This window comes from Macaca mulatta, chromosome 3 (assembly GCF_049350105.2).
Source record: "Macaca mulatta isolate MMU2019108-1 chromosome 3, T2T-MMU8v2.0, whole genome shotgun sequence".
Classification (NCBI taxonomy): domain Eukaryota; kingdom Metazoa; phylum Chordata; class Mammalia; order Primates; family Cercopithecidae; genus Macaca; species Macaca mulatta.
Window position 1 is genome coordinate 50,635,124 of NC_133408.1, and position 22,956 is coordinate 50,658,079.

The 22,956-nt window shown below is 48.9% G+C and overlaps 1 protein-coding gene and 1 long non-coding RNA gene across 10 annotated transcripts in view; both read left to right on the plus strand.

Moving 5' to 3' along the window:
• Nucleotides 1-22,956, plus strand: part of HIP1 (huntingtin interacting protein 1) — a 211,693-nt gene that overhangs the window by 125,900 nt on the left and 62,837 nt on the right. For all 9 annotated transcript variants that reach the window (XM_001109894.5, XM_077996432.1, XM_077996431.1 and 6 more), the window contains exons 2-4: nucleotides 11,604-11,667; nucleotides 18,710-18,852; nucleotides 19,112-19,168. In XM_001109894.5, the coding sequence (XP_001109894.3) occupies nucleotides 11,604-11,667; nucleotides 18,710-18,852; nucleotides 19,112-19,168 (264 nt within the window). The remainder of the gene's footprint in view (nucleotides 1-11,603; nucleotides 11,668-18,709; nucleotides 18,853-19,111; nucleotides 19,169-22,956) is intronic.
• LOC144339777 (uncharacterized) lies at nucleotides 4,989-8,860 on the plus strand. Its single transcript, XR_013415152.1, has 3 exons — nucleotides 4,989-5,083; nucleotides 7,557-7,929; nucleotides 8,543-8,860. It is a non-coding gene; the product is annotated as an uncharacterized LOC144339777 (long non-coding RNA).

Below are 22,956 nucleotides of genomic sequence, written 5' to 3' on the forward strand. Positions count from 1 at the left end.
GAACCAAATGATGTCCTTCAGAGAGCCTGCGGCTGGGAGGAGAAGGGAGTAGATTTTCTCAACAGACTGTGAATCACATACCTGGGACTTTTTTTTTTTTTTTTGTAGAGACTGAGTCTCACTCTGTCGCCCAGGCTGGAGTGCAGTGGCACCATCTCAGCTCACTGCAGCCTCCGCCTCCCCAGTTCAAGTGATTCTCCTGCCTCAGCCTCCCAAGTGGCTGGGACTACAGGCACGCACCACCATGTCTGGCTACTTTTTGTATTTTTGGTAGAGACAGGGTTTCGCCATGTTGGCCAGGCTGGTCTTGAACTCCGGACCTCAAGTAATCTGCCCACCCCAGCCTCCCAAAGTGCTGGGATTATAGGTATGAGCCATCGCACCTGGTGTACCTGAGACTCCATCTAAAAAAATTTTAAAGACCAGGTGCGGTTCAAGACCAGCCTAGCCAACATGGTAAAACCCTGTCTCTGCTAAAAAAAAAATACAAAATACAAAAATTAGCTGGACATGGTGGCGGGCACCTATAATCCCAGCTACTCGGGAAGCTGAGGTAGGAGAATCACTTGAACCTGAGAGGCAGAGGTTGCAGTGAGCCGAGCTCACACCACTGCACTCCAGCCTGGGAGACAGATGGAGTGAAACTCCATCTCAAAAAAATATATATATATGTGTGTGTGTGTGTGTCTGTATGTTTGTCTGTGTGTGTATGTTTGTGTGTGTATATATGTGTGTGTGTGTGTATATATATTTATATATATTTAATAGTGATGGGATCTTACCATGTTGCCCAGGCTGGTCTTGAGCTCCTGGCTCAAGAGATGCTCCTGCCTCGGCCTCCCAAAGTGCTGGGATTATAGGCATAAGCTACCATGCCCGGCCTCTACCTGGTACACATTAGAGCAGGGAGTGCTGGGAAGCAGCCAGTCCTGATGATTTATGGACTTATGACTTGCCTTCGCAACTGTGGGCCTATAGGGAAGGAGAAGGCAGGGTATCTGCCCTTGGGATTCTAGTCTGCATAGGGAGGGAAGGTAATACTCAGTGTCAAACATGTTGAGAGAAATAGGAATTCAGAAAAAGAAAAATAAAGGCCAGGTGCGGTGGCTCACAACTCTTATCTCAGTGCTTTGGGAGGCTGTCAGGGTAGGGTCACTTGAGCCTGAGTTCAAGACCAGCCTGGGCAACACAGGGAGACCCCATCTCCCCAGAAAATACAAAAATAATTAGCTGGGTGTGGTGGCACATGCCTGTAAGTCCCAGCTTCTTGGGAGGCTGAGGCTGGAGGATCGCTTGAGCACAGGAGTTCAAGGCTACAGTGAGCTATGATCACATCACTGCACTCCAGCCTGGGTGACAGAACAGGACCCTGTCTCTTACAAAAAAAAAAAGAGCTGGGCGAGGTGGCTTACACCTGTAATCCCAGCACTTTGGGAGACTGAGACAGGTGGATTACCTGAGGTCAGGAGTTCAAGACCAGCCTGGCCAACATGGTGAAACCCTGTCTCCACTAAAAATACAAAAATTAGCCAGGTGTGGTGGTGCAGGCCTATAATCCCAGCTACTCTGGTGGCTGCGGCAGGAGAATCACTTGAATTTGGGAAGCAGAGATTGCAATGAATCAAGATTGTGCCACTGCATTCCAGCCTGGGCAACAGAGCAAGACTGTCTCAAAAAAAAAAAAAAAAAAGAAGAAGAAGAAGAAGAAGAAAAGAGAAAAGAAAAGAAAGAAGGAAGAGAGAAAAATACCTTGTTGGCCTGAGTAGCTTGGTTAAATCTTAAAAAAAAAAAAAAAAAAAAAAAAAAAAGGTACCTTGGGAGGCTGAGGTGGGCGATTAGGAGGTCAAGAGATTGAGACCATCCTGGCCAACACGGTGAAACCCCATCTCTTCTAAAAATATAAAAAGTAGCTGGGCATGGTGGCACATGCCTGTAGTCCCAGGTACTCGGGAGGCTGAGGCAGAAGAATCACTTGAACCAGGGAGGAGGAGGTTGCACAGAGCTGAGATTGCGCCACTGCACTGCAGCTGGTGACAGAGCAAGACTCCATCTCAAAAAAAAAGAAAACGGTACCGTTGGGTATGAGCTTGAAGGAGGTCAGGGTTTGGAAAGTAGAAAGAACAGGGGGTGTGTATGGTAGAGGGTGGGGTGGAGAGCCACGGGAAACTGGTCTTAGCAGGGAACTTCCGCCCTGGAAACCTCTCAGTATCTGACATTCCCCAGCCCCCTGGGGGACCCACAGGTTGCCTTAGAACCCAGAATGAGCCCCCAAGAAGCCTTGCCACAGGCTGGGCAATGGGCCCCAAACCATGGGGTGGACTCTGCCTCATGGATACAGTCCCTCTGATGAAGTGTTGCTTGGGGAGCTTGGGCGCGATGATGACAGTGCCTGAGAGCTCTTGTGAGCTCCCCGAGAGCAGCAGGAGGAGGGTCTGGGACAGTCCTGGCAAGCTCAGGCAGAGCTTACAGGTGCATTCTGGCTGCTGGTTTAGGAGGAAACTTCTTTCCACAAGCCAGTGGTTAGGCCAGGTCCTTGTCAGTTGCACTGGATTCATACTGGGAGGCGGTGACTCCCAGGGTGTTCCCCACTTTCCTTAGCGCACTGGAGAAGTAACTCATTCAGGAGGACGGAGGGTCATTTGTATCAGGTTCCTCCCCTGCTCAAGAACCTTCTGTGGATCCCCAGTACCCATCAGATCACAGTTCCTTGGCTTGATATCCAGAGACTTTTCAGAGTCTAAAAATGGGAAGAGACCTAGAAGTCATCTAATGTCATCTGAGCCTGTCCATCTTTTTCACAATAACCCAGAGAGGCTGCCTCTCTTCTGCATGTGTGTTTCTGATAATGAGGAGTTCTCTTTCATGAGACAGCTTTAAGTTCATCCAGAAACTGCCTCTCTGGATGGACTTCTGCCCATTGGTCTAGGTTCGAGCCTCTGGAGTTTTTCCTGCTTCCAGATGGTCACGCTTCAGAACATTGATGTTTCTCTAAATTTTCTTCAGACCTTAAATCCATTTCAATCCAGGTCACTGTCTTTTGGAAATGGTCCAGCTTGTTAGTTTCCTTCATAATGTATAAAACCTGAAACTGAATAGTGTTTCACGCATGGCCTTATCGGTGTAGAGAACTGAAACCATATGCTCCCTCATTCTGAACACTATACTCCTTTTAATGCATCCAGAGAGATCAGACTTGCATGTTCATCAACCATATCAAAATCTTGCTGTTACTAAGTTAGCAGCCAAATAAAACACCTTAATTCTTTTTTTTTTTTTTTCTTTTGAGACAGAGTTTCCCCCAGGCTGGAGTGCAGTAGCACTATCTCGGCTCACAGCGTTCTCTGCCTCCCGGGTTTAAGCAATTCACTGCCCCAGCCTCCCTAGTAGCTGGGATTACAGGTGCCCACCACCACGCCCGGCTAATTATTTTTGTATTTTTAGTAGAGACGGGGTTTCACCATCTTGGCCAGGCTGATCTTGAACTCCTGACCTCGTGATCCACCCACCTCAGTCTCCCAAAGTGCTGGGATTACAGGCGTGAGGCACGCGCCCAGCCAAAACACCTTAATTATTTTCACAAGTGCTGCTTTGAGTCACAGCTCCCCTGTGCCAGTGAGTTTAGGCCTAAGTATAGAAAATTTCCTTTATACCTACTAGATTTCATCTTGTGAAGTTTAACCCATTTTTCCAGTATGTGGATTCTGATCGTGTCTCTGTTACGTAGAGGGCCTTGTCTAGTGCTGAGATTGTGATCCTGAGCCTGAGCTCGGTCACCCTGCAAAGTCTGAACCCCTGCCCTACCCTTGCTGATGTTACAGGCCTGGGCAGTTTACTTAGCAGTTCTTTATTTGTTTTTATTTATTTATTTTAGAGACAGGGTCTCACTCTGGTCCCCCAGCTGGAGTGCAGTGGCGTGATCATGGCTCACAGCAGCTTCAAACTCCAGGGCTCAAGTGATCCTCCTGTGATCCCTCCTGCCTCAGCCTCCCAAGTAGCTGGGACTACAGGCATGAGCCACTGCACTTGGCTAATTCTTTTTTTCTGTTTTGTTTTTTTTTTAGGCCCGGCACAGTGGCTCACGTCTGTAATCCCAGCACTTTGGGAGGCCAAGGCAGGCAGATCACCTGAGGTCAGGAGTTCAAGACCAGCCTGACCAACATGGTGAAACCCCGTCTCTACTAAAAATACAAAAATTAGCCGGACGTGTGGTGTGTGCCTGCAGTCCCAGCTACTGGGGAAGCTGAGGCAGAAGAATTGCTTGAACCCAGGAGGCGGAGGTTGCAGTGAGCTGAGATCACACCACTGTACTCCAGCCTGGGCAACAGAGCAAGATTCTGTCTCAAATTTTTTTTTTTTGTAGAGATGGTGTCTTTGGTGTCTTACTGTGTTGCTCAGGCTGTTCTCAAAGTCCTGGCCTCAAGTAATCCTCCCACCTAAGCCTCCCAAAGTACTGGGATTACAGGTGTGCACCACCACACCTGACAATTTAAAAAAACTTTTTTTTTTGTAGAGATAGGAGTCTTACTATATTGCCCAGGCTGGTCTCAAACTCCTGGTCTCAAGCAGTCCTCTAGCCTCGACCTCCCAAAGTGCTGGGATTACAGACATGAGCCACCCCACCCAGGCTTACTTAGCCTTTCTAAGCCTAATAGATCTCAGGTACCTTGGTTTCTTCATCTGCACAATGGAGCTGATTAATACTAATACATGCCTACTGATAGGTTGTAGAGTTGTAAGACTTTATATAAGATAATTCATACAAAGGGACCTGGTCTAAGCACTCATTAGGGCCATCGGCTTGATGATTATCACCACTGTTATCGCTAGTTCACTTCCTCATTCTTTTAAAAATGGCTATTTCTTACCCAAGAGCCATCTGGCCTCATTGTTCATTGTTCCTTTGGGTCCTTTTCTTAAAGTATCTCCCAGCCTGTGGCCTTTGCTGCTATACTCCCCCTATCTAGGTCCAGAGCCTCTGCATCATCTTTTTTTTTTTTTTTTTTTTTTTGAGACGGAGTCTCACTCTGTCGCCCAGGCTGGAGTGCAATGGCGGGATCTCAGCTCACTGCAACCTCCACCTCCCGTGTTCAAGCAATTCTCCTGCCTCAGCCTCCCAAGTAGCTGGGATTATAGGCATAAGCCACTCGGCTCATTTTTTGTATTTTAGTAGCGATGGGGTTTCACCATGTTGGCTAGGCTGGTCTTGAACTCCTGGCCTCAACTGATCTGCCCCCCTCGGCCTCCCAAAGTCTCTGCATCATCTTGGAGGCACCATGGATGCATCACTCCGCTGTCTCCCTGTAACCTGGAGCTCCTATCTGCCAGTCCTACTGAAGCTCGTTTTATAGCCCACATTATATTGGGTCATTTCCACTTTCACATCTTTCATTTTGGTTCCATTTTTCCCGTACTTTTATGCTATTAAATAGCTTCTGGTGGGGCACGGTGGCTCACACCTATAATCCCAGCAGTTTAGGAGGTTGAAGCAGGAGGATTGCTTGAGGCCAGGAGTTCAAGACCAGCCTGGGCAACATAATGAGACCCCATCTCTATTAAAAAAAAAAAAAACAATTAGCCAGGCATAGTGGTACATGCCTGTGGTGCTAGCTACTCAGGAGGCTGAGGTGGGAGGATCGCCTGAGCCCAGGAGGTGGAGGCTGCGGTAAGCTATGATTGCACCACTGCACTTCAGCCTGGGTGACAGAGCGAGACCCTGTCTCCAAATAATAATAATAATACATTAAATAAAAATACAGCCAGGCACAGTAGCTCATGCCTCTAATCCCAACACTTTTTGAGAGGCCAAGGCAGGCGGATCACCTCAGATCAGGAGTTCGAGACTAGCCTGGCCAACATGGCGAAACCCCATCTGTACTAAAAATGTAAAAATTAGCCAGGTGTGGTAGTGTGCAACTATAATCCCAGCTACTTGGGAGGCTGAGACAGGAGTATCACTCAAACCCAGGAGGCGGAGGTTGCAGTGAGCCAAGATCGCGCCATTGCACTTCCTAGGCGATAGAGCAAGACTCCGTCTCAAAAAAAAACAACAAAAAAAAAACTTCCTCCCTGAATTCTCACCTCCAGGCTCCATCCAGCTCTACTCCAGCTGCCGCTGCTGCTGGCCCATTCCCCTCCACCTGCTGTCATCCCTTCTTGCCGCTCAGAAGCTCACTGGCCTCCCATAGGCAGCCTCACCTGCTTCCTGGCTTCTCCCCCATCCCCCCTGCCCCTCAGGCTGCACGCTCCATGTTCTTCCACTTTGATGCCTTTACTTGTGGCACTTCCTCTGCCCGGAAGGCCTGTCTGTGTCCAGAACCCTGGACCCAGTCCCCTGCCAGCCCGAGCCCCTCCACAGTACAGAGCGGGTGGTGGTTCGGGGCTTGGAACCGAAGAGTATGACCTCGGGTGAGTTTCTCCGCCTTTCTGAACAACAGCCCTCCGCATCCCAGAGTTCCTATGAGGCATACATGAGAGAAGTGGGTAACGGCAGGGACAGTAGCTGGGCCGAGTTATCCCTCCTTTCCCTTTAAGAAGTCTTCCTTGAGCAGCATCTCAGTTTAAAAGGTTTCTCTCTCCTTTCAACACTACTGCACGGAGCTTTCCTGATTCTCAGCTACACACACACATTCAGAGGATCCGTAGTTACAAACTCATGGTATATTATTTTACGTGGCTTATGGGAATTTTAAAGATGAGGGCTCACTATGTTGCCCAGGCTGGTCTTAAACTCATGTCCTCAAGTGATCTTCCCGCCTGAGTCTCCTAAGGTACTGGGATTACAGGCATGAGCCCCATTTCCAGCCCCATTTCCAGCATCCAGCCCCATTTCCAGCATTTCCAACTACCTGGTGTGGTCCTCTTCCTCACGGCCTGTATTCCTTATAGGCCCTCCCAAACCCCCTGGAACTTAACCATGTCCAAGTCAGCATCTTACAGATTTGGGTTTCTTGTCCTTCTACGTTTTTATATGCCTTGTAAGTCCTTTCTGACTGCAGGCAACCTTGATGGACTCTGGAAGTATGGAGACTTTGCCCAGGGGTCTGTCTGCAGCCAGAATCTTGCCATTGTCATGGTGCCCGGGGGAAGAACATGGTTTAAACGGCCATAATGCACTTGAGGAAATGTGCAGAGAAGACAGCAGTGCTTGGGACAGTTCTGTCACTGAGGACTAAGGTCCAGAGAAGGATGTGTTAAGAGGAAGCTGTAAGCACTGTGTCTCCATAGGAGAGAAGAAGTACTGCTTCATGGAGAGGTTTAGGGGAATCAACTTGTCACTTCTTTCTTGCATTTTGTTGTTGTTGTTGTTGTTGTTGTTGTTTTGAAACAGGGTTTTGCTCTGTCGCCCAGGCTGGAATGCAGTGGGGATGATCACGGCTCACTGCAACCTCTGTCTGCTGGGCTTAAGCAATCCTCCACTTCAACCTCCCTAGTAGCTGGGACTACAGGTACGAACCACCACACCTGGCTAACTTCTGTATTTTTTGTAGAGACAGGGTTTCACCATGTTGTCTGGGCTGATCTCAAAATCCTGGCCTCAAGCGATCCTCCCATCTCAGCCTCCCAAAGTGCCGGCCAGAGATTCCTTCCTGACTGCTCTCACCCTCACCCTGCAGAGCCAACGGCTGTGCTCAGGAGAGCCCCAAATCATGTCCTGTAGGGGAAGCATCGCATGTCATTCTTGTCCTCCCAGAGGACCCCATCTGATGGGGAAAGGACCCTGTAATTCATTTCCTGGGGCTGTCACAAATTGCCACTAACTGAGTGGCTGCATTCTCTCACCATCTTGCAAGGTAGAGCAATGCTGTCTCTGAAAGCTCTAGAGAAGGATCCTTTTTTTTTTTTTTTTGAGACAGAGTCTCGCTCTGTCACCCAGGCTGGAGTACAGTGGTTTACTGCACCCTCAACCTCCTGGGCTTAAGCAATCCACCTGCCTCAACCTCCCTAGTAGCTGGGACTACAGACATGTACCACCACACCTGCCTAAGTTTTGTATTTTCTAGTAGAGACATGGTTTCGCTGTGCTGGCCAGGCTGGTCTTGAACTCCTGACCTCAAGTGATCCTCCCGCCTCTGCCTCTCAAAGTGCTGGGGTTACAGGTGTGAGTCACTACACCCGGCTGGGAAGGATCCTTTCTAGCTTCTCGTGGCCGCTGGCTGTCCTTGGCATTCCTTGGCTTGTAGACGCATCACTCGTCTCTGTATCATTTCACGCAGCATCCTCCCTGCGTGTGTCCGGATCCCTACATCTTCTTCAAGGATCACCAGTCGTGTTACATTCCGTAATATGACCCTACTCCAGTATGACCTCATCTTAACTCATTACATCTGCAAACGCCCTATTTGTAAATAAGATCATATTCATAGGTACGGGGAGAAGGGTTTGGACGTGATCATATCTTTTTGTGGGGCGGGGGTACACAATTCAACTCACAACAGAGGTTATACTGTTTAAAAGTCAAGTCTGGTAGGGAGAAGAAAATATATAAGGAGACGTGGATTTAAGAACATATTTGTTAGCCTGATGTGGTGGTGTGTGCCCGTAGTCCCAGCTACTAAGGAGGCTGAGGCAGGAGAATTGCTTGAACCTGGGAGGCAGAGGTTGCAGTGAGCTGAGCTCGCACCTCTGCACTCCAGCCTGGTGACAGAGCAAGACTCCATCTCAAAAAAAAAAAAAAAAAAAAGAACATATCCGAGAATTTAAAAAACAGCAGCTGGATGTGGCAGTGCACAGCTATAGTCCCAGCTACTTAAGAGGCTGAGGTAGGAGGATCGCTGGAACCTAGGAGTTCAAGTCTCTCTAGCCTGGGCAACACAGCAAGACAGCAAAACCCTATCTCTTAGAAAAAAAAAAAAAAAAAAATGCTGGCCGGGTGCTGTGGCTCACGCCTGTAATCCCAGCACTTTGTGAGGCCAAGGCAGGTGGATCACTTGAGGTCGGAGTTTGAGACCAGGCTGGTCAATATAGCGAAACCCTGTCTCTACTAAAAATATAAAAATTAGCCAGGCATGGTGGCGTACGCCTGTAGTCCCAGCTACTCGGGAGGCTTGGGCAGGAGAATCGCTTGAACCCAGGAGGTGGAGTTTGCAGTGAGCCAAGATCATGCCACTGCACTCCAGCCTGGGCAACAGAGTAAGACTGTCTAAACAGGAAAAAAAAAAAAAAAGAAGTTTTTATTTCCAAAGGATAGACTCCTAGGAGTGAGATTACCGGGTCAAAGTTGTTTTTTTTTTTGTTTTTTTTTGTTGTTGTTTTTTGAGGCAGAGTCTCACTCTGTCCCCCAGGCTGGAGTGCAGTGGCGCAATCTCGGCTCACTGCAAGCTCCGCCTCCCGGGTTCACGCCATTCTCCTGCCTCAGCCTCCCGAGTAGCTGGAACTACAGGCGCCCGCCACCACGCCCGGCTAATTTTTTGTATTTTCAGTAGAGATGGGGTTTCACCATGTTGGTCAGGCTGGTCCCAAACTCCTGACCTCAGGTAATCCACCCGCCTCGGCCTCCCAAAGTGCTGGGATTACAGGCGTGAACCACGGTGCCCGGCCATAAGCTTTATTTTCAAAACCAGGTGTTAGTCTAGTCTGGTTGTGGCTTGTAACTGTAGTTTGCTGATCCGTGAGTCTATACCATCAACCACCAAATTTTTTATTTTCCGGGATTATTTGAAGTAAATCTTAGACATTGTATCATCTTGCCAGTAAATATTTCAGTATGAGCCTGTTTAAAAAAAACTCTTTAAAAATTAACCACAACATATTTATCACACCTAAAATTTTAAAGATAATTCCTGGCTGGGGACAGTGGCTCATGCCTGTAATCCCAGTGTTTTGGGAGGCTGAGGTGGGAGGATCACTTGAAGCCAGGAGTTGGAGACCAGCCTGGGCAACACAGCGAGACCCCGTCTCTACCAAAAATAAAGAAAATAACTGAGCATGGTGGCATGCGCCAGTAATCCCAGCTACTCAGGAGGCGGAGGCAGGAGGATCGCTAGAGCCCAGGAGATGGAGGCTGTGGTGAGCCATGATTGTGCCACTGCACTCCAGCTTGGGGGACAGAACAAGATCTTGTCTCAGGAAAAAAAAAAAAAAAAAAAAACTAGAGGTTTTTCAGCCCATTTGCAGAATTTTCCAGGAGATATATTCAAGTGAGAAAACCGAGATGTGGAGAAGTCTATATATGACAATCTAATTTGTGTAGAACAATGGCAAAATTAACCTCTTCAGTATGTAGGTATTTATGTGTATGTGTGGGTGTATGTATGTGATACATAACAGGTTTTTAACATGGGTTATATGGATAGAATGACATCAAAACAGAAAAAGGAAAAAATCTGTACTTAAGAAAACAGCCTACATGGTATAATCCCATTTCTGTGTTTGTGCAAATGTACTGCTATGTATATGCACTTTGCAAAATTAAAAAGAGTTATGATTTGGCTGGGTGCAGTGGCTCACGCCTGTAATCTCAGCACTTTGGGAGGCAGAGGCGGGAGGATCACTTGAGGTCAGGAGTTCGAGACCAGCCTGGCCAACATGGCAAAACCCCGTCTGTACTAAAAATACAAAACTTAGTTGGGCATGGTAGTGCACGCCTGTAATCCCAGCTACTCAGGAGGCTGAGGCAGGAGAATTGCTTTAACGCGGGAGGCAGGGGCTGCAGTGAGCCACAATCGCACCACTGCACTGTAGCCTGGGCGACAGAGTAAGACTCCATCTCAAAAGGAAAAAACACAAGGCCTGTAATCCCAGCACTTTGGGGCGGGCAGGTCACCTGAGGTCAAGATTTCAAGACCAGCCTGGCCAACCAACATGGTGAAACCCCGTCTCTACTAAAAATACAAAACTTAGCTGGGTGTGGTGACGGGTGCCTGTAGGCCCAGCTACTTGGGAGGCTGAGGTGGGAGAATCGCTTGAACCTGGGAGGCAGAGGTTGCAGTGAGCTGAGATCGGGCCACTGCACTCCAGCCTGGGTGACAGAGCGAGACTCCTCAAAAAAAAAAAAAAAAAAAAAAAAAGAGAGAGTTACAATTTTAAAAACGATTGAGAGGGAATGTTTAATGTCATTTGATGTCATTAAGGAAGTACAAGGGAATTTGCTTAGGAGTTGGAAAATGCCCAAGAGTGTGGGAAAACAAAGACTTAGTGGCCACTGCCGGTGCTGGTCAGCCAGTGAAGGCTCCGTGGAAGGTTTAGAGGGGAGAGAGGGGCAGCTGGATGCTCTTGGGCCACGGTCGATCCCTGATCTCTGCGCCTCTTCCTCCTGCTCCGGGAGAAATAATGTTTGCTTGGGGGATGAAAAGCATCTCTTTGTGCGGGCTTTAATTGCCATGTTGTTGTGCCAAGGGAGTGAGTGGCAGGCGGGAGCAGCAGCTGGGCACAGCCAATGCCAGGCAGCGGTGCCCGCTCCCTCAGGACGGCCCAGCCAGCTGACTCCCGGGAGCGCTGCCCACCTCTGCCCCCAGCTGGGCGCCTGCAGAGGGACTGACCACCCATGGGGCTGGGGGAGGATGACTGGAGGAGGAGAAAGGGGCAGGCATCTGGGAGGGTCTCAGCCACTCTCAGAGGCTTATTCATCTCATCCTCATTTCCCCTCCCCCCTTCTTGTTTTTCAGACTGTCAGCATCAATAAGGCCATTAATACGCAGGAAGTGGCTGTAAAGGAAAAACATGCCAGAAATATCCTTTTGGATGTTGCTTGGAAGACCGACCCCGAGGCAGGTCAACTCGTGGGGACTGAGGTCAGGGCCAGGCTCCCTTGCTCAGCTCCAGGAAGGGGCAGCCCTGCACAGGCCAGGTCCCTGTAGCTTCTGATGACGGCAGCTTCTCAGTGCTGGCTGCAGAGACCACAGACCTTCCGAGTGGCAGACATCAAAGAGGCCGTGGAGCTCAGGCCTTTCAACTTACCAAAGATCCTGCTCCTTTCCTTGAAGACTTAAGCATTCCTTTCTTTCCTTTTTCCAAACGGGGTCTTGCCTTGTTGCCCAGGCTGGAGTGTAATGGCACGATCATACCTCACTGCAGCCTCCAACTCCTGGGTTCACGCAATCCTCTCATCTCAGCCTCCCGAGTAGCTGGGACTACAGGTGTGCACCACTACACCTGGCTAATTTATTTTATGTTTTGTAGAGATGGGGTATTGCTCGTTGCCCAAGCTGGTCTCAAGCTCCTGGCCTCAAGCAATCCTCCGTCCTCTGTCACCCCAAATTGCTGGGTTATGGGGGAGAGCCACTGCGCCTGGCCGACTCAAGCTCCGTAGAATGTCGAAGTCACTTGAAAGTCACTTTCCTTTGAGAGATCTCCTGGGGGTCAGGAGGGATCTTCACCTGTTATCGAAGCCCTCCAGTTCCTCTCTTTGCCCACAGGGACACAGGGACCACTCCTCTGGGGGTTACATAATCAATAATCCTCTCCTTTTCTAAGCATGAAAGGAAAAAAAAAAAGAGAGAGTATTATTTTTTCTTTTTTGAGACAGAGTCTCACTCTGTTGCCCAGGCCGGAGGGCAGTGGCATGTTCTCGGCTCACGATTCTTGTGCCTCAGCCTCCCGAGTAGCTGGGATGATAGGCTTATGCCACCACACCCGGCTGATTTTTGTAATTTTAGTAGGGACGGGGTTTCGCCATGTTGGCCAGGCTGGTCTTGAACGCCTCTTACTAAAGTGCTGGGATTACAGGCATGAGCCACCACTCTTGGCCGAAAGAAGAAAATTTTAGCTTCAGAGGTTGATTGGCCTTAAACCGAGGCAGGGGCTCTCTACCTTCGTGAACAGGTTCAACCTACGCCAGAGGGGAGAAGGCAAGAGCCTTGAAGTGGATTAGGAAATGGATGGCTTGAAAAGCCCTCTGTAAGCCCACCACCCATAGGAGCAGCCTATGGCTTTGTAGAGAGGCGCAGGACCTTGCTGGCTGATGAATACCTAGGGATCTGCCTTCGTGTTGCAGAATCCAGGAGCTGGACAGCTTAATCCCCAAAGGCTGAAGGAGAGAGGTTGCCATGGGGGTGGCTAAGCTTTTAACTCTCTGTGTGCTGCACCAGAGCAAGGTAGAGTTTCGGGCAAGCAGAGTTGCGAATTTTTTTTTTTTTTTTTTGAGACAGAGTCTTGCTCTGTCGCCCAGGCTGGAGTGCAATAGCGTGATCTCAGCTCACTGCAATCTCTGCCTCCCAAGCTCAAGAGATCCACCTGCCTCAACCTCCCAAGTAGCTGGGACCACAGGTGTGTATCACTACCCCTGGCTAATTTTTGTATTTTTAGTAGAGACAGGGTTTTGCCATGTTGCTCAGGCTAGTCTCAAACTCCTGAGCTCAAGCCATCCTCCTGCCTTGGCCTCCCAAAGTGCTGGAATTACAGGCATGAGCCACCGCGCCCAGCCTTGGAGCCCACGCCCAGCCTCGGAGGCTGGACTTCTGTCTACAATGGGAAGCTCCTCCTTGCCTGGGCTCTTGGTTGCTGTGCCACAGCCAGGCAGGCCAGAGCAGCTTGTCCCGAAGCCTTCTGGCCTCAACCCCTAGAGGCGACCCTCCAGGTTAGCTAGCCAGAGAAGCCCAGCATTGCTTAGTGTGGTGTGTGAACTGCTGTTTGCTAGAGGGAAAGCAGCTTGCCTTTAGTGGGAAGATGCTTTGGCTGGAATTAGCATGGGGGCCACAGAACCCGTCTGGGGTGACCCAGAAGTCCAGTCCTACGCAAGCCTAGATAGATCTTGCTCTTTTTTTTTTTTTCCCCCAGAAAGACACAGGCCCCTTGCTTTCCTGCACCACGTTTGGTACCCTTGCGATGATCCAAAGCAAACCAAGAGAAGCCTTTATTTTAAATGGCCCAGTTGATTTTCTCAGAGGAAATGACTCAGCCCTGACCCTTACCTACAAATAATTTGTGATCAATCTGATAAATGATATGAGTAAGGGAGAGACAGTTGTCACCAGGCAGCGTGCTGTTCAGGACAAGACATGGGCGCAGAGAGGCCAGGCCTGCAGCGGCAGGGTCACGTCACATGCTGCCAGGGAGGCTCCCTGGGAGGAGGGAAGGGACCCTGCAAGGAGATTCTGACATCCCGCCACTGGAACTCTCGGGCTCACTCTGGGACCTTGAGTGGGGCCTCCATGAGCCTTAGGTCACTTTCCGTCCAATCAAAGGTTGGACAAAGAAGATTTCAGGCCAGGCGAGGTGGTGGCTTACACCTGTAATCCCAGCACTTTGGAAGGTGGAGGCGGGTGGATCACCTGAGGTCAGGAAGAGACCAGCCTGGCCAACATGGTAAAACCCTGTGCTACTGAAAATACAAAATTAGCCAGGCATGGTGGCAGGCACCTGTAATCCCAGCTACTTGGGAGGCTGTGGCAGGAGAATCACTTGAACCCGGGAGGCAGAGATTGCAGTGAGCCGAGATCATGCTACTGTGCTCCAGCCTTGCCAACAAGAGCAAAACTCCGTTTCAAAAACACAAAGTAGATTTCAAAGATTTAACAGTTCAGCTCTAACGTTCTATGAGTCTCTGATTCATAATTTCTAAATGGCGAATAAATGTTGAAAAATCAACTCCATACAGTAGGGTTTGAAATGCCTAATTAAAGATTATTTATTTATTTATTTATTTATTTGAGGCAGGGTCATGCATTGTCACCCAGGCTGGAGTGCAATGACACAGTCAGGCTCAAGTAATCCTCCCTTCTCAGCCTCCTGAGTAGCTGGGACTACAGGCACACGCCATCATGCCTGGCTATTTTTTTATAGAGATGGCGTCTTGCCATGGCCCAGGCTGGTTTTGAACTCCTAGCTGGGCTCAAGCAGTCCTCCCGCTGAGCCACCACACCGAGCCCATTTATCGTTATCGGGTCTTTTATCAGCTGCCTTAGATACAAACTGAATAAGCATTAGGAAGTCTGACTTCAGACATGCTGCTTACCCATTTATCACAGATGCCCAAATGGTGAAAAGGTTGGCCCGCCACCTTGGTATTCACTCCTGGAGGGCTGGGGACTGAGTTTTATTTTTCTTATTTTCTTTTTTTCTCCCTGAATGGATTTTACAGTCTTTGACACACACTTGGGGCATAAAAATGCTTATAATGTGAAAGAATGCCAGAAAGGTCTCCTTGCCCATTTCAAAGTCAGGGTTCCTGAGCCCGGTGCGGTGGTTTGCACCTGTAATCCCAGCACTTTGGGAGGCCCAGGCAGGAGGATCACATAGCCCAGGAATTCAAGACCAGCCTGGGCAACACAGTGAGACCCATCTCTACAAAAAATAAAAAATTAGCTAAGTGTGTTGGTGCACGCCTATAGTCCTAGCTACTTGGGAGGCTGAGCGGGGAGGATCAGTTGAGCTCAGAAGTTGGAGGCTGCAGTGAGCTATGAGTGCACCAATGCACACCAGGCTGGGCAACAGAAGGAGACTCTGTCTCTAAAAACTTAATTAATTAACAAAATTAATTTTAAATTTAATAAAATAAAGCCAGGGTGCCCGGCTAGCTCTGCACTCAGCTTCGGTTTAGGAGGCTGCTCTCAGGAAAAGTAAGCACTGTCCGCTGGGAGAAGGGAGTACGGGGAGGCTGGGTGTTGCTGGTCTCTCCTCACTGCTTCCTTGCGGTCTGCAGGGGCTGTGCTTTAAGTGAAACCAAAAATTATTTCAGAAATCACTCTTACACCAAGGTGGGGTGCGGTGGCTCACACCTGTAATCCCAGAACTTTGGGAGGCCAAGGTGGGCGGATATCTTGAGGCCAGAAGTTCGAGACCAGCCTGAGCAACATGGGGAAACCCCATCTCTACTAAAAATACAAAAATTAGTCTGGCGTGGTGGCGGGCACCTGTGATCCCTGCTACTTGGGAGGCTGAGGCACGAGAATTGCTTGAACCTGGGAGGCGGAGTTTGCAGTGAGCCAAGATTGTGCCACTGTACTCAAGGCTGGGCGACAGAGTGAGACCCTGTCTTAAAAAAAAAAAAATAGAAAGAAAGAACGAAAGAAAGAGAGAGAAGGAAGGAAGGAAGGAAGGGGAAAGAGAGAGAGAGGGAAGGAAGGAAGGAGAGAAGGAAAGAAAGAGAAAAAGGAAAAAAGAAAAGAAAGAGACAGAAAGAAAGGAGGAAAGAAAAAGAAAGAAAGAAAGAAAGAAAAGAAAGAAAGACTCCTGTATCAAAAGCTGACTTTAGCTTCCAGACCCAAACATCTGTTTAAGCCCACCCCTCACTAAATGAAAATGTCATTGGCGAAAGGAGCTTTACGGTATTTTCCAGTTCAGAAGCAAAATAACATGTGCTCCGGGTGAGTCATTTAGTTTCTTACCTGAGGCGAGCCTTTCTGCCCTAAATGACAGCGCACTTGTGACCTGAGCCTTGCTGAGTAAAGCCTAAAGTTCCGGGCACAGAGTTGTCCTTACAGCTGACGGTGCCCAGTTGGTGGGTCCGTGAATCTTGTCGAAGCACACAATTACAAAAGTGGAAATTCTCCCTTCACTCCACAAAGAGCTCACTAATGACAGAGATCTAGAATGCTGAACTTAAAATCATGTGAGGCCAGAGGGACATTTATTTTGAGATGGAGTCTCGCTCTGTCGCCCAGGCTGGAGTGCAGTGGTGCGATCTCGGCTCACGGCAGCCTCCACCTCCCAGGTTCAAGTGATTCTCCTGCCTCAGCCTCCCAATTAGGTGGGATTACACGCATGCACCACCACACCTGGCTAATTTTTGTACTTTTAGTAGAGACGGGGTTTCACCATGTTGGCCAGGCTGATCTCGATCTGCTGACCTAGTGAGCCGCCCACCTCAGCCTCCCAAAGTGCTGGGATTACAGCCGTGAGCCGCCACGCCCGACCCTGGTGAACATTTATTACATGCAAACTGACGACTATCTGCAGGGGGTGGGTGTGTTTGGAATTAGGCCTGGGGAGAAGCGGTTCCAGGATCCCATATATGGGGAATTCAAGGTGTGGAGACATTGAAGGTGCCCCTGAATGGGGCCAGGCAGGTTTACGGAAGAAGTGGGGTGTTCAGGTTTACGGAAAGTGCATTTTAGACAAAAGATTGCTGCTGTCAAGGCAAGTACAAGGCTGGCTAAATGGAAAGGGGCCGGAGGTGCTGCCTGGAGGAGGAGCCAAGGGGTCAAGGTGCAGGATTCCCTGCAAGGACCAAGGTCCTTAATGAGGAGCGGAAGAACACCCTCACTTTTTTTTTTTTTTTTTTGAGATGGAGTCTTGCTCTGTCACCCAGGCGGCTGGAGTGCAGTGGTGTGATCCTGGCTCACTGCAACCTCCGCCTCCCAGGTTCAAGCGATTCTCTTGCCTCAGCCTCCTGAGTAGCTGGGATTACACGCACCCACCACCACACCCAGCTAATTTTGTATTTTTAGTAGAGATGGAGTTTCGCCGTGTTGGTCAAGCTGGTCTTGAACTGTTGACCTCAGGTGATCCATCCACCTCGGCCCCGCAAAGTGCTGGGATTACAGGTGTGAGCCCCTGCGCCCGTCCTGCACACCCTCACTTTTAATAATGCACCAGAAAGAACCTGAGGAAGCCCTCAAATGTTTAAAAGTTAGGTGTCATAAGGCCAGTGAACCATGAACAGTGGTTCATGCCTGTAACCCCAGCACTTTGCGAGGCCAAGAGGGGAGGATTGCTTGAGGCCAGGAGCTTGAGACCAGCCTGGGCAACACAGCAAGACCTCATCTCTATCAAAAATTTAAAAATGAGCCAGGCTTAGTGGTGCATGCCTGTAGCCCCAGCTCCTTGGGAGGCTGAGGTAGGAGGATTGCCTGAGTCCAGGAGTTTGAGGTTACAGTGAGCTATGATCACACCACTGCACTCCAGGCTGGGCAACAGAGCAAGACCCTATCTCAACCACCACAACAAATAGCTGTAGTTATTCCCGAAGGAGCCATCATCAACTCAGCATTCTCATAGAAAGGGCAACCCAATACCACCGTGGCCTACAGGGTATTTGTGCAAATTAGAAAAAGACACACCTGTCTCTCGAGACACTTGCGTCTCGGGAAATTGTCTACTCAAGTGGATTTTATTAGAACAAGTATTCCCATCTGCCCTAAAACTCCCAGAATGAATGTACAGTTCTATGGTATCTTAGCTCTGAGCGGCGCTCCCTCCAAGGCACTGCCAACCATGACTTGCACAACTGCTCAGTCCCCTGCAGTGACTGAATGCAAGCTCAGTCCCCTGCAGTGGCTGAATGCAGGCTCAGTCCCCTGCAGTGGCTGGGTGCAGCCTCTATCCCCTGCAGTGGCTGGGTGCAGCCTCTATCCCCTGCAGTGGCTGGGTGCAGCCTCTATTCCCTGCAGTGGCTGGGTGCAGGCTCAGTCCCCTGCAGTGGCTGGGTGCAGTCTCTATCCCCTGCAGTGGCTGAATGCAGGCTCAGTCCCCTGCAGTGGCTAGGTGCAGCCTCTATCCCCTGCAGTGGCTAGGTGCAGGCTCAGTCCCCTGCAGTGACTGGGTGCAGCCTCTATCCCCTGCACTGGCTGGGTGCAGGCTCAGTCTCCTGCAGTGGCTGGGTGCAGCCTCTATCCCCTGCAGTGGCTGGGTGCAGCCTCTGTCCCCTGCAGTGGGTGGGTGCAGGCTCGGTCTCCTGCAGTGGCTGGGTGCAGCCTCTATCCCCTGCAGTGGCTGGGTGCAGGCTCAGTCCCCTGCAGTGGCTGGGTGCAGCCTCTATCCCCTGCAGTGGCTGGGTGCAGGCTGGGTCCCGGGAGGCAGAGCCCATGCCGTTGTTTTCCATAACCCCCCCCACCATGCATACTGGGCACCCACCATGAGAAAGGGGCACAGACCTTCTGGTCTGTTGTCAACCGCCTGCCTCTGTCTAGCAACGCAGTGCTCTGCTGGAAGTTCTGCCATGTGTTCCATAAACTCCTCCGAGACGGACACCCGAACGTGAGTTCCTAGGGCTGTGGGGTGGCAGGGAGCCAGGGACCCTTGTGGGGAAAGTAACTGCCTGGGCCACGGAGGCTGCTGTCCTCTCCCACACTGCCGCCTTCTCCTGGCCTTTGGGTTCCCCATCAGAGGTGGGTGAACCTCTCTCCCATCAGCCTGTCCCCCCACCCCAGGTTCACCTTCGCCTCTCTCCGTGCTCTTTCCCTTTGTCTTTCCTTCCTTCTCCATTCTCTCATGGGCTGTTCTTTTGCCTCTGCAGGTCCTGAAGGACTCTCTGAGATACAGAAATGAATTGAGTGATATGAGCAGGATGTGGGTGAGTTTGCAGATGTACCCAGGAGCCACCTGCTCCTCCTGTCCTTCCCCAGAGGCTGCAGAGTGAGGACTGAAGGGTGAATAAATTGATCTCCTTCAGCTTGTTGAGGATTTCTCCCATGAACGCCAGAGAGAGACTGAGGATGCCCCCAAAGTGTACCATGATATCCATAGTCTTGCCTGGGGTCCCTGGACGCTTCAGGAAAGTTCCAGGGCCCGGGAGCTTCTCCTGCCAATGGAAACTCATGTCACAAAGCTGTGACATGAGTTGGGATCCCTCAGCAGTAGCTACACGGCCATGGTTCCTGGTTGTTTTTCTTTTTTTTTTGGTAGAGATGGGGTCTCGCTATGCTGCCCAGGCTGGTCTTGAACTCCTGGCCTCAAGTGATCCTCCCACCTCAGCCTCCCAAAGTGCTGGGATCACACACATGAGCCACTGTACGCAGCCCACAGTTCCTACTTCTCTTCTCTTTCCACTGCTCCCGTTGGAGTCATAGTACATTGAGAATTAGAATTAGCATACCCAGTTCTTAATGCCAGAGCTTTTTCTTTCCTGTTTAGAGATTCTCAGTGCTTTAGGATGAGGGAGGAGGTAGGTGGCAATATCACAGTCAATGGAAAAGAGCGTTTCTATACACAGAGCACAATCACCCCAGATTCTGATGTCCATGGGTGTGTATATGGAGAGGGGTAGTTTGCATTTTGAAGAATCTCCCTTGGCCAGGCGCAGTGGCTCACACCTGTAATCCCAGCACTTTGGGAGTCCAAGGCAGGCAGATCACCTGAGGTCAGGAGTTTGAGACCAACCTGGCCAACATGGTGAAACCCCGGCTCTACTAAAAATACAAAAATTAGCCCGGTGTGGTGGCGTTTGCCTGTAATCCCAGCTACTTAGGAGGCTGAGGCAGGAGAATCGCTTGAACCTAGGAGGCAGAGGTTATGGCGAGCTGATATTGGGCCACTGCACTCCAGCCTGGGTGACAGAGTAAGACTCTGTCTCAAAAAAAAAAAAAAAAAAACTCCCTGGTTGATTCTGATATGTTCTTTTGCCTCTACCAGTTGAGAATTACTACTTTAGCCTTTTTGCACAGTCTTACCTGTATCTGTCTGCACCTATAAAATGTTGGCAACTATGTAGTCCTATCTACCTATCATAGGTGAGGAAACACAGGCCCAGAAAGGGAAGCAGCTTATCCTAAAGTCACAAAACTAGGTACCAGAACAAAGTTGAGAGTTGTCCCCAGATTGCCCAACTGTGTGCCAGAAAACGTTCCCTGTAACATGTAAAGCTTAGGTCTTTTTCCTTTTTGTTAGAATTTGCCTGATATATATTTCACCATCTTTTTACTTTAAGCATTCCTGTATTTTTACATTTTAGAAATAACACTTACAAATAACATTTGGTTGGATTTTGTGTGGTTTGTGGTTGTTGTTTTTTATTCAGGATGGTAGTCTTTGTCTTTTAACTGGGCATTTAGTCCATTTACATTTATTATACTACATGGTATGTTTAGATTTATGTCTCCCATTTTATTTTATGCTTTCTATTTGTCCCATCTGTTCTGCTTCTATTTCTCTCATTCCTTGCTTTCTTTTGGATTAACTGGGTATTTTTTTCTCATTCTGTTTTTTCCTCATTACTATTTGGGAGGTTAAAAAACAAATCTACTTTTTTTGTTTTTGGCATGTTCTCTAATAATTACAAAATGCTTGCTTGGTTTATCTAGGTCTACCTTTCATATCTTTGTTTCTTGTATAACACAAAGACTTTAGAATATTTTAGTTCCATTCAGTTCCTCAGTTTATCTGTTAGCATAACATTTTGGTTTTGATTATGTTTATCTGTAAACTCTGTAAGTTATTGTTTTATTTTCCTTGTTTTATTCTGTGCTCTCCATAGACCTTCCATCTGAGATCACTTTCTTTCTGCCTGAACTATATATTTCATAACTTCCATAATTAAGAGTCTACTGGTGGCTAACGCCGTGTTTGCTTGTTTAAGAATGTTGGGTTTTTTTTTGGAGGCAGAGTCTTGCTCTGTTGCCTAGGCCAGAGTGCACTGGCACAATCTCAGCTCACTGCAACCTCTGCCACCCAGGTTGAAGTGATTCTCCTGCCTCAGCCTCCCAAGTAGCTAGAATTACGATGCCTACCACCACGCCTGGCTAATTTTTGTATTTTTAGTAGAGACGGGGTTTGGCCATGTTGGCCAAGCTGGTCTTGAACTCCTGACCTCAGGTGATCCACCCACCTTGGCCTCCCAAAGTGCTGAAATTACAGGCATGAGCCACCGCGCCTGGACGAGAATGTCATTATTTCAACCTCACTCATAGAAGGTATATTCTCTGGGTTTAGGTTCACTCATAGAAGGTATATTCTCTGGGTATATTCTCTGGGTTTAGGTTCTCTCAGCACATAGAGGATATTTTCAAGATATCTTTCCACTGACTTCTGGCTTTGATTATTTTCATGGAGTCAGCTGTGAGACACTGTTGCACCTTTGAAGCTAACATGTGTTTTATCTCTGGACATTTTAACATCTTAGAATGTGTCTAGGAGTGAATTTATTTTGGATTCTTTGGACGGTGGGTTAGTGTCTTTTATTAGTTGTGAAAATTTCTCATTGTCACTTCAAACACTGCCTGTGCTCCATTCTATCTTTTCCTTCTCAGATTTTTTTTTTTATACGGAGTCTCACTCTATTGCCCAGGCTCACTGCAGCCTGCGCCTCCCAGGTTCAAGTGATTATCCTGCCTCAGCCTCCCAAGTAGCTGGGACTATAGGCATGCACCACCACACCCAGCTAATTTTTGTACTTTTAGTAGAGACGGGGTTTTGCCACATTGGCCAGGCTGGTCTTGAACTCCTGACCTCAAGTGATCTTCCCTCCTCGTCCTCCCAAAGTGTTGGAATTACAGGCATCAGCTACCGTGCCCAGCCCCTTCTCAGATTTTGGCTACATGTGTGTCAGACTTTCTCATCCTACCCCTCATGTCTCTAAACCACTCTTTCAGTTTTTTCCACCTATTTGTCTTTGCTGTATTCTGGATAATTTTTATCAGCTCTAGCCTTCTGTTTGCCTCATCTCCAGTTGGGTCTAATGTGTTATTAAACTTCTCCATAAGGTTTTCAATTTCATTTAGTACAGTTTTCTTTTCTTTTCTTCTTCTTCTTCTTTTTTTTTTTTTTTTTTTTGAAACGGAGTTTTGCTCTTGTTGCCCAGGCTGGAGTGCAATGGCTCAATCTCCACTCACTGCAGCCTCTACCTCCCAGGTTCAAGCGATTCTCCTGTCTCAGCCTCCCAAGTAGCTGGGACTACAGACGTGCACCACCACGCCTGGCTAATTTTATATGTTTAGTAGAGATGGGGTTTCACCATGTTGGCCAGGCTGGTTTCAAACTCCTCACCTCAGGTGATCCATCTGCCTTGGCCTCTCAAATTGCTAGGATTACAGGCATGAGCCACCACACCTAGCCTAATTAGTACAGTTTTCATTTCTTAAAGTTCTATTTTTTTTTTTTTTTCAAATCTGCTTGTTTTTTGCTGGGGGAGGTTGTTGTTTGAGACAGGGTCTCACTCTGTCACCCAGGCTGGAGTGCAGTGGTGCGATCATGGCTTATTGCAGCCTCAACCTCCTAAGCTCAGGTGATCCTCCCACCTTAGCCTCCCAAGTAGCTGGGACAACAGGTGTGCACTACCACACCCAGCCAATTTTTGTAGACGCAGGGTTTTGCCATGTTGCCCAGGGTGGTTTTGAACTCCTGGACTTAAGCAATCTGCCCACCTCA